This window comes from Megalops cyprinoides, chromosome 11 (genome assembly GCF_013368585.1).
Source record: "Megalops cyprinoides isolate fMegCyp1 chromosome 11, fMegCyp1.pri, whole genome shotgun sequence".
Classification (NCBI taxonomy): domain Eukaryota; kingdom Metazoa; phylum Chordata; class Actinopteri; order Elopiformes; family Megalopidae; genus Megalops; species Megalops cyprinoides.
In genome coordinates, this window is record NC_050593.1 from 33,872,958 (window position 1) to 33,884,457 (window position 11,500).

An 11,500-nucleotide genomic window follows, 5' to 3' on the forward strand; every position below is an offset into this window, starting at 1 on the left:
AAATTTACTCTTAGGTTTCAGATTGCGTAATGCAAGCATTTTCCACTATTACGGTGTCACAATAACAAAACTGCTTCAGATGGGTAGTTGAGGGATAGCTGATATAAAGCATTCATTACTAGTATCAGGGCAATGCAGGTGTTCAAAAAAAATAATCTCATTAACTTCACACAACAATGATATGCAGAAAAAAGACTGACTACCATTCATGTCATGAGGGAAAATAATCAAGAAATCATTCTGTTCTCATAACCCTTGGGTTGTTTTTGGAAAAAACAGATTTAACCTACATACTTTAAATTTGAAAACTACAATGAGGTCCATGCTGAAGTGAAAGTGTGTCCAAGCAAATCAAACATTAATACTGCTTTTAATCTGACATTGATCTATTTAACTAATGGCTAAGACCTAACAGAAAGGCCTGCTATTAAAGAGAGCTATAGGTGTCATATTAAAGCCAATGATTTTCTGGCTAAGGCCACATACTTTGGCTACTAGCATAATTTAGTATTTAGAATTTGCTTTAAAATCAATAAATGTACAATAAATTCCAACATGGCCAATTCAGAATATTCCTCAAGTGCTCAGCACTATATTTATTGAAAAAGGTGGCAAGAAAAAGCCAAGACAAAGTCACGAGACAGATTTTTAATACCATCCTCATCTTTCCCTTAAAATGGAAACATTAAATAGAACTCTTTATCATGATGACAGATACAGTTTTGAACATACAAACCAAGTGCTCCTCCCACAATAGCTTTCCCCACCCCTCCTCCTATCAAGTCAATTACGAATGTTCTTCAGCCAGTTTCTCAGCCTTCTGGACTACTTCCTCAATGGGACCAACCATGTAGAAGGCCTGCTCGGGCAAGGCATCATACTCGCCTAAAAAAATAAAAATAATCGTAGTTAGTGTTTGGAAATACCCTCACAGCGCAGGCAGCTGAACTCAGCTTACCCTCACAGGGAGCAGTTTTACCGCAAGTGATCCTTCAAGCTTAGGGGTGCATACCTCCAAGAATGCTCTTGAATCCTTTGATGGTGTCCTTCAGGGGCACAAGTTTGCCCAAGTGACCAGTGAAGACCTCAGCCACCTGGAAGGGCTGGGACAAGAAGCGCTGGATCTTACGGGCGCGAGCCACGGTCAGCTTGTCCTCCTCCGACAGCTCATCCATACCCAGGATAGCAATGATATCCTGAAGAGACTTGTAGTCCTGAAAGGCAGCATTTTGGTCATCAGACAAATATCACTGAACGTTTGCAAAAAAACAAACTCAAAGCATCTGCATCTTGAAACGTCCATTTTATAATTTCAAGAACTACCAATGCAGTCTATACCAAACAGCCATACCAAATTATTCCTTTTCAGCAAGTTAAACACAGACCACTCCCCATGGATGACCATCAAAGATACATTAACAAAATCTCCTCTACAAAAGCAGGACATACCTGGAGGATCTTCTGCACACCACGAGCAACATCATAGTGCTCAGCTCCTACAATGTTGGGGTCCATGATACGGGAGGTAGAATCCAGGGGGTCCACAGCAGGGTAGATGCCAAGCTCAGCAATGGCACGGGACAGTACAGTGGTGGCGTCCAAGTGGGCAAAGGTGGTGGCAGGGGCGGGGTCAGTCAAGTCATCAGCAGGCACATAGATAGCCTTGAACACAACACAGAGCATTAAATACATGTCCCATAGACAGAAATGCTTCCTCACTCCAAGATATATTACTGGAATTTAGCAAATGCTCTTATCTGAAGTGACTTACACAGGTTACATTTTTCAGAGTTTATCCATTTACACAGCAGGATATTTACTGAGGGAATTCTGGGTTATGAATTTTTCCCTAAGGGTACACCAGCAGTGTCCCAATGTGGAATAGAACCAGCAACATTTGTTACCAACCCTGTTTTTTCCCCACCAGGCTACACACTGCTGAGTGAAGATAGGCTTGACTCCACACTTCTTACCTGTACTGAGGTGATGGAACCCTTCTTGGTGGTGGTGATTCTCTCCTGCATGGTACCCATGTCAGTGGCTAGGGTGGGCTGGTAGCCCACAGCAGAAGGGATACGACCCAGCAGGGCAGACACCTGAACAGGGGAGAGGGTAAACTCACTCCAACTCCTTCACTCTGAAATATTTTGGTGCATGTGAGCAGTCTTTATTATGATGACAAATTTATGCTTATGAGGCATGTAGCTGTAGCCCTTTGTCACACTGCCACTCCAACCCCACCTTCAATGCAACACATCTTAAATCCAAGGGTCAAGAGAATTTCCACAAAAAAAAAAAAAAAAAAACCCATGGAATGTGGCGCATCTTTAAAGACATGTACCATGTATTGGGTATATACACCTGAATTCAGTCCATTTTCCAAACATGTCACAGACCCTTAGCGTTGCATAGCCAACCAGTGCCTGCAGAACTGACCTCTGACCCAGCCTGTGTGAATCTGAAGATGTTGTCAATGAAGAGCAGCACATCCTGTCCCTCCTGATCACGGAAATACTCAGCAACAGTGAGACCAGTCAGGGCGACTCTGGCACGGGCACCAGGGGGCTCGTTCATCTGACCATACACCAGCGCCACCTACAGGGTGCACATGCAACATTATGGGACTGAACAGCATGTCCATATGTTTAACCGGGCAAAACATTAAAACTGCCTGAGGCTGGTCTCACCTTGGAAGTGGTGTCCTTCAGGTTGATGACACCAGACTCGATCATTTCATGGTACAAGTCATTTCCCTCGCGGGTGCGCTCTCCCACTCCGGCGAACACGGAGTAACCACCATGGGCCTTGGCAACGTTATTGATCAGCTCCATGATCAGTACAGTCTTGCCCACACCAGCACCACCAAAAAGACCTGCACAATAACACACTGAGTGAGTACTGGTCCCTGACATGGAAGCACTTTATCAAGCTACATTAAACTGGGTGTATGACTATTACATAACACTCATGATTATAAGATCCCAATTTCTTGAAAATACCCCCCACCCCCCAAAAAAAGCAGAGCCTTCTGCTTATATACTTACCGATCTTACCACCCTTGGCGTAGGGGGCAAGCAGGTCGACCACCTTGATGCCAGTCACCAGGATCTCCTGTTCCACACTCATGTCTGTGAACTCTGGAGCCTCAGCATGGATGGGGGCCGTCCTACACAACAATATGATTGCATCCCATAAACATGCTGCCAAATGCTCTGACGGTCAGCTCACTGAATTAATGCTGCTGCAGGACCACTGCTGTGTGGCGATATGTTCAGCTAAATCAACTGACCAATAAGGGCAAATGAGTTGTCATTTCATAAATATTAATATCAGATGTGATTTATCATATCCATTTCTAAACTAGAGCAATTAATGTAATTCATATGCTCACATTTTTTTTTTTTTAATTTATTTCTACAGTAACTAGAGGGCTCCTACAGACACACAACAGGATCCTACACTTATCTCTGCTCAAATAGCCTTTATATCAACACACCAAAACTGATAAAAAAAAAAAAAAAAAACCAAACACTTTTGGATCAACTAACTTGCAAGGTTAGGCAAGTTTTGCACTGCGCAGTAAAACCTGGCTTTTTTAGTACAGCATGCAATGAACAGACATTGAGGATCGATGGTAATATACAGATCAACAATGACAGTTATGTAAAAATTAAACTTCCTGAGTTTTAATCTAAGCTCTGCTGGTACACTCACTGTTTGGTGGTGATTGGTCCTCTCTCGTCAATGGGCTCCCCAATGACATTCATGATCCTCCCTAGGGTCTCAGGACCCACAGGAATCCTGATGGGAGCCCCAGTGTCGAGCACCTGCTGCCCACGGACCAGACCCTCTGTACCATCCATGGCGATGGTTCGCACGGTGTTCTCCCCTGAGGAGGAACACAACAGCTTTCAGACTCCTAAACTTAGGACTTGTGTTCTTACTACAAAGCGAAATTCCTGGTTTCAATTTCCAACACTGGGTTCCAAGCTGTTGCGCATCAACACTTACCGAGATGTTGTGCCACCTCCAGCACCAGCCTGGTCTCGCGGCCGGCGACTTCCAGGGCATTGAGGATAGGGGGCAGGCCCTCATCGAACTGCACGTCCACAACGGCACCGATCACAGCTACGATGCGGCCAGTGGCAGTAGCGGCCTTGGCTGAAGGAGCAGCCGCAGCGGCATAGTTCCTACCTGTAAAGGTCATTAACAATCTTCCATTACCTGTCAACCAATTTGGTAGTTAAGTTATTCACTGAGTGACAATATACTATGTGGAGGTCAGAGTGCCATGGTAAAGGGTCATATCTTGACACCACAACATGAGCAACATGTTTTGGCTTTGATTTTGTTTGAGATGCAGTTATATTTCTAACAACAGAAACACGATAAGACGTGAACGCACTTTACGCCGACTAGCACTGGGGCACGATCGTTAGATAACCAGACCACCGCCCCCCGCCCCAGTTAAAGGACAACTCGCACCTACCGTTCCTAACATTCAAAGGCTTCGCCAAGTAGAGCGGTTTGATCGTGGTTATAGCGGCATTTCATTAGATTGGCTAGCCATGTTAGTTTAAAAACGAAACAACTTGATTCGGTTTGTTCATATTGAAGAGAACTAACTTAGCTAACCAACTTCATAATGGCAACCAAGTAGCTAGTAGCTAACAATCAACAAATGTTAGACACAACTAGGACAGTTATAAACACACCAGCAAGCCAGTGATATAAGGCTAGCTAGCAGGCTCTAAATTCCCCATTGCCGGCATTTAAAGTCTTAAATGGACACTGGCGTTGACACTAATCAGACACAGCAAGGTCGGCTACGAGTTGGCTAGCGATCTACTGACATTCAAAAGGTAAGTCAGCTCGATCTTTGTCCAAGCTGTCAACTATACTCGATTCGATACAACAACAGTGCAAAATACTGAAAAATGCACCAATGATGAATGCAAGATAAACACTGATAATGATACACCGCCACCGGTTGCACATGTTGACTTTGCCAGTCAAGCTACAGTGGCCTAACGTCAGACCTGCCCATTCAAACCTGACGTACACACTAGCAAGCTAGACAGCTAACACCGGCCCCCTCATGACAAATAAAGGTCATCCATTTCACAAAGTTGCATACCCAAGAGCAATTTCCAACGAAATACACGTCTTACGCGCACGTACACAGTGCATCTTCCCGTTAATGTTTTATTTAAAGTAAAAAGCACGAACAAAGACTTATCTATAAAACTTCGGGCCTATTCTAAGCTGCAGCATGTAGCCATTTCATTAGCTAGTTAGCTAACAGGCTAAACACAATGGGGTCGACAGAAAAACATAACATCCACAAGTACGGCTACGTGCATACTTCTGATGGACTTACGCGAGTAAAGAGCAGCTGGGGCACCGCTGAAGGCCTTCAGGGGGTTGACCCCCGGCTTCAGCGCCTGCAGTGCCCCAGTGCAACAGCGTCCGACAGCACCCAGCATGGTTAAAATGGCTGAAGGTGGAAAGGGACAGCGCTGCTTGTCTTTTTATACGGCTCCGGTGTCGCGTTCAACAGAGCATGCGCAGCACTTATTACGTCAAAGTTAGTCGACTGAGCGCGCCAGGATTGCGCCGAAACTTTTCAGGATATACATTAACGTTACCAAAGATGGGCAAAATCTTGGTGCTGTATAGATACCACTGCCACTCAGGTGAATATCGATACGAGTCTGTAATTTAAATAAATATAAGAGTATATATTATTTTACATAAAGGTTGTACATGCACTACCAGTACTACCACAATAGACCTCCTTGATACTACATAACCCATGATCCTTCAATACTTGCGCCCTGCTGCGAACATGTTTTTCTCTGACTTTCATGGCAATAATAATAATAATAATAATAATAATAATAATAATAATAAATGTAAATAAATTAAACCAGTAACAACTGAATTCAAATGCTCACTCAAACTATCTTCAGCTTAAGGGGCATAGTTTTTCAGATGTTGAATTGTTACCTTTACTTTAACGTGTTGAGAAGAGTGCATTCTCAGTCGCCTTCTGTTATTGCGAATGTGCTGCTGGTTTTGTTCTTTTCATTTTCTTGCTAGGTTAAACGTAAACAGATACTGTCATTTCACTGAACACATAGCTTTTCCAACATAACCCCTTGAACACCTCACAATCAGAGACTTTATCCGTATTTTAAAATTACAGTAGGGATTTACAAATATGAAACGCAAAAATAAGGATCACAGTGGGTCTGTGGACCAGACCAACACGATTTATTATTGCTGACACCAGATTTCAGGATAAATCCTCCGCAACTACTGTCCTAACACTGTCCTAACTATTCTAACTGCACAGTCTCTCAACAACATGGTCGATCAGTATGGTCAATCAGATTAATCTTTTCAAAACTCAAAGTAATGGGAGGACCTTTCATGCTTTTGTCCCACGGTGAGTATTTATTCCACAGGGGGCAGTGCAGTCTCGTGCAATTGGCAGCAGTTTGCTCTGGCGCGACCTTGAATTTCAGTAAGGAAATGCATGGGCTGACACCTCACGTGTGAGTCACGGAAGTATTACGGTAACGTTAGATTACAAGCATGGGAAGACTTCATTTCCATCAAACCGACTATAGCCTAATGGAATAAAATCAAACAAAAATAGACAGATTTGAAAGTGATCAATCAAATAGAATGTAATAATTCTAAGACGCACCTATACAATGCTCTTTTAAAGTAATTTTCATTAATGACAGTAGCCTGTAATTCGTATTGTTTTTTTTATATAGCGCTTTCTTAAAAGCACACCAAGCAATGGTAACTATTACAGAAACAAGGTGATATAAGCCTTAAGTCAATGTGAAAAGAAAAAAAAACTGAGTTGTAGCGAGTACAAACCAGATAAAGACTGCAAATGTCAGACAGGATCGCTTTCAGAAGGTACCAAATATAATATATATAATATAATATATGCAGTAACGTTTTCATCATGCAATGCCACAAACTTGTAATACCTTGTATGTCTTAGTGCTGCAGTGTTTTTTAGTGGAATCAAACAGGTCAAGTTAAAAGTAACGAAATGGCATGCTTTTAAATCACCATAAAAACACGAACATTCTATAGTGAGGAGTGTGCATTTGAGTTGTCAAAGCCTGCGTCAGGTCTTCTGTAAACTGGTTAAAATGGCACATATGAAAAGCATTGAAGAAACAGACATGTTTATTCAAACTTCAATGAATATATAACATGTATTAAACATTGACAGTTAAATAAGTATGTCAGTAAATCTTTAAACATAAAACTTTATCAAAAACAAAATATTCTTTAATTTGAATGACATTCTTTGACAAGGCAAAGTGTGTTGTGTGTGTTTTGCCAGTTTTTTTTTTCTTTTCTTTTTGCTGGCATTCAATAAGGAAAGTGGGCCAAAAACAATAATCACCTCAGTTCTCAGTCTCAGGCAAACAGTGCCTTGATCTTTACTGTGGATTGAAATCCATTTTCTCAGTAATGCTTCATCTTCCCCCTCCTCAGGATAGATATATATCATTCTGTATCCTTAGACTTGTAATCAGTTAAAAAAAGTGACATGTACGTAAATTGCTAAAAGCATTTTCAGTTATGGAATGTAATGTGTGTCATAATAGGCAATGATTGTGTCTAAGCCAAGCTAATAACATTATTAACTGAAAATTATTTTCACGCATTACTTGGACTGCTAAGGCAATGGTGCTTAACCTTGCAGCTTTTGTTGAAGTTGTGCAAATTTTTCACCCTAGCAAACTACGCAGAGCCTCATGGCTGTTGGGTAAAAACACGAACTCACATAATTCTCAGGACGTATCTGACAACTTCAGAAGTAAAAGTTGCTCTAAGCACTTTTGTAAGTATAGGCCTAACTGAAGAGTATTGATAAAAATCATAGCTTCTCTGATCTGTGCTTTAGTGTCACACCTGTCAGCATTCCGGAATGTTCCCTTATTGTATAGACACCTGTTTTGTAGAGAAGATTCTGATCCTCTAATTAATTTATCATGTGTTTGCAAAGCATCTGGAAGCCCTTTACCTCTGTGTGTGCAATGCTGGAAGAAAATGGTGCTACAAAATGCTAAAAGTTTGAAACCTTTTACATTTATTATACTTGCATATCATACTTTGGCATTCCCCTATGAGAGACCATAACCTCCTGCTGGTGTGTTTCGTATACATTCCTCTTCCACTTGATAGATATTTTCTTAGTGTCTGACTCAAATTTCACAAACCATGCTTTTATAGACCTGTTTCTTGCAAGGATCTGTTTATTTATAATGCAAATATGCATTGTAAATAACTGGCTGCGACTTATGTATGGATTTCAAATTGCATTTATTTAAGTTGTGTGAGAATTTCTGGTTGTTATAGGTGTGTGTACTCACTAGAAAATTCCTGATAATTATTGTTTGAGTATTTTAGTTGATTCATTCCCTCCTTATAATAAAACATTTCATTTCAAATGCAACAGAATGTAATTTTCCTTTGGTAATAGCACGTGGCTACTGTGTGGTATGTGGTATGTGGTAATAGTATGTGATGTATGTGATATGTAGTAATAATGTGTGATGATTGCTAAATTTGAGTGGAAAAATTGTGACTGAACATTTTACAGAGCATGAAATAGTGGAACATTTTTGAGCCACTTAAGTGCTGGTGTCGAGCTTATGTAAATGCACACACACACCCTTAAAACACTGCAGCTTATACACCATGGATTTTACAGAAAGACTGAAATAGGGGGAAAAATGCAGAATATTCAAATGTTATTAAAAATAATGATCAAATGAGCATTCCTCAGAAAAGAAACCTTAACCTGCCCCATTCTCCAAAGGCAGAGGTATGTAGTACTGGATTTACTGAGATGTTCAGGATAATTGTATGCAGGTGGAAACTTAATTTATCTGTCACACATAGTCATCACCGTGGGCTAGGAAAATTAAGTCCTCACGGTAGCTTTTCTCCTATTCATCATGATAAACCAAGGACATGTCCTCGGCAGAAACCCAATCTATTCCATCCATTTCTGCCAGGGTAAGTGTATTCAAACATCCACAATTGTTTTCCACAAACAACTGGCTGCATACTGTATTTCAATTCTAAAGCCAGCATTAATCAACAAAGACTCAATATAGAACTCAAAAGTGCAATATAAAAATTGTAAAAAAGAAAGTAAAAATTAATATACTGTATAATCAGCCCTGCTAGCGTAGTGAATGTTGGGGTGAATCTAAGGTAAATATCATGGAAACTAAACTCAAGATACCATATCAAACTAAATATCAATATATAGTTTACAGGCATATCAGTTTCGTGTCATTTGTAACAGTATTAGAAGTAATAGAAGTGGGTGTATCTTACGGGAAAGGAAACCCCAGTGAATTTTAGAAAAGACTTCATTTAAGCGCTGTAAGCGCTGCTCAGAAACTTTACACAAAAATGTACGTTCCACTAGAAGACTACACTGCCATCATCTCCCTCCAAAATGCCAACCGAAACAAACTGTGAAAAGATTTTAAAAGACACGTTCTCACACACTTCATACGTATTTCAAAAGTGTCCAGAATCGATTTTTTAGCCCCTTTTCCCCCTTCAACATAAATAAGTCATGTTTCGGCACCGGATTTGCACTGAGCCGTTATTCAGCGCGGCATATTTGTGTGACAGCACTCTTTTGATTGTTTTGTGCCTCCGGGTTTGGAATAAAACGCCCTCGCTGCCCGAGCACAGCTGGCGAAGGGCTGTGCGCTTCCCCGACCAGTCGGCGCAGGATCGCCCTGTGCGCACCACTCCCGCTCTCGGGTTACACTCTCACGCTGAGATGAATGAACTCTGCCGGCCAACTTCTCTCCAACGGCCATGTAGCGCACGCTCTACATGTGCACCTTGTTCTGGAAATAAAGATGAAATACTGCTCTGCAGTCTTTTGATCTCGAAGAAAGACGCGGATGAAATATTTCGGTAACTGAATTATGACTGCCTACACGCGCACACGGGCGCGCGCATATTGTGGATGTATTCACTTCGCGATATGTGTTCTTCCCAGTTCCTCAAACTGAGATAATAAGGATTAATACCTTGTCACATCTGATTCTTATCAATTGGTGCGTGCTTATATATCAATTTCCACAAGAGGCTATTTTTGCCATTAGTGGGTTCATTGCTTTAATGTGTTTTTTTCATATTTGGAGTTGGGTTGATATCAATTATCGGTCTTCTCTTGTTCACACGTGATTGAATTCATCCCACCTAACGCCGTGGTGAGTCCATGACCACGCCATTTTCAAGATCAAAGTCTCTGTGCACATGAGTAGCCTACCACATATTTTCCGGTAATGACATGGATTGTGCCTGAATTTTGAATTTTGGCTCAGGGATCATTACGGGCTTAAAAACCGACAGCAAACGACAGTAGAAACGGAACAACCCAAAGGCACGAAAACGTTCGCATGGCTTTTACTGAAATTTACAGCATTTGTAGCCTATTCCTTGTTTTTTTTTTACTGCATAACTTCTATCTAGGATGTTTTTCATAAATTTTGAAAGTAAATTGGACTGATCATCTTTAAGGTATGAATTAGCCTACTGTACATAGACGAGTCGTGCACAAAGCATATTCTACGATACCTGATCTTCCAGCCAGTATCATTTCAACAACGCACAGATTATATAAAATTCAAATTTGTATACTTGATTATAACTCTGTATTGCGCTTTAACCTGTCACCATCTCCAGACCTGTGTGATGCACTTTCAAGCAATGTTTAACAAATCTAAATAAACAGTTTGCCCTTCATATTAGTAAGGTCTACTAATACAACAGGTCTATTAATATATGCTATTTTCATACTTTCACCTGAATAGCTATCAATGAATACTTGCCTTTAGCAGTGAATCCTAAGATTTCATTTTGATTCTTTGTGTTGATAGCATTGTTGATAGCATTATATACAGTATTCAAACAAATTTCAGATCTTTTGGTCATATTAAAAATGTACATGATAATTCTCAGATTCTCCTTGAAAATCCCCTGACTGTCATGGAAAGACAGCTGTCTCTTATTACAAAACATAAGGAACTGTGATGGCAAATCATGGCTGATCATAAAACAGATGTGCATATTTGATGGCCTTAAAAATGGATGTCCTTTTTTCTTTGTGACACACATGGCACAGCTGAATGATGTCAGAGTGAAACATATGCGTCAGTGATTGTGCCTCTCACCATAACAGGAAACACACTAAAAACAACAGTCATTTTCTTTCATCCACAAAGAGTTTATTGTGATGCGTTAGTAAGTTGTTTTAGTCAGATGCACAGCATAATACTAGATGTTGTAGTGTCTCTGTTAGCTTCCCAGAAGTTGTACTTGCAGCATCTATGAGAACAGACTAAACAGCAATTAAATCATGCTCCCTCAGATGACTTCGATTTAGGTTTTTACTCCTGAAAGTAGTTTTGAGTCTAGCTCA

General features: G+C 40.7%; 1 protein-coding gene across 1 annotated transcript; it reads right to left on the reverse strand.

Annotated features, from left to right (window-relative positions):
- Nucleotides 1–633: 633 nt before the first annotated feature.
- Nucleotides 634–5,517, reverse strand: LOC118785693 (ATP synthase subunit beta, mitochondrial). Its single transcript, XM_036540559.1, has 10 exons — nucleotides 5,381–5,517; nucleotides 4,012–4,194; nucleotides 3,715–3,889; nucleotides 3,045–3,166; nucleotides 2,688–2,872; nucleotides 2,437–2,595; nucleotides 1,974–2,096; nucleotides 1,450–1,662; nucleotides 1,013–1,214; nucleotides 634–885 (listed from the first exon to the last, which is right to left on the reverse strand). The coding sequence occupies exons 1-10, from the start codon at nucleotides 5,484–5,486 to the stop codon at nucleotides 788–790; spliced, it is 1,566 nt and encodes a 521-aa protein (XP_036396452.1). The 5' UTR covers nucleotides 5,487–5,517; the 3' UTR covers nucleotides 634–787.
- Between the last annotated feature and the right edge of the window lie 5,983 nt (nucleotides 5,518–11,500).

Bases quoted from the DNA above. Each gene is read 5' to 3' on its own strand.
- LOC118785693 (XM_036540559.1), bottom strand. From the start codon at position 5,486: ATGCTGGGTGCTGTCGGACGCTGTTGCACTGGGGCACTGCAGGCGCTG. The intron at 1,663-1,973 runs GTAAGAAGTGTG...GTTGTGTTCAAG, and splicing joins GTTCCATCACCTCAGTACAG to GCTATCTATGTGCCTGCTGA. The intron at 886-1,012 runs GTATGCACCCCT...TTATTTTTTTAG, and splicing joins ATTCAAGAGCATTCTTGGAG to GCGAGTATGATGCCTTGCCC.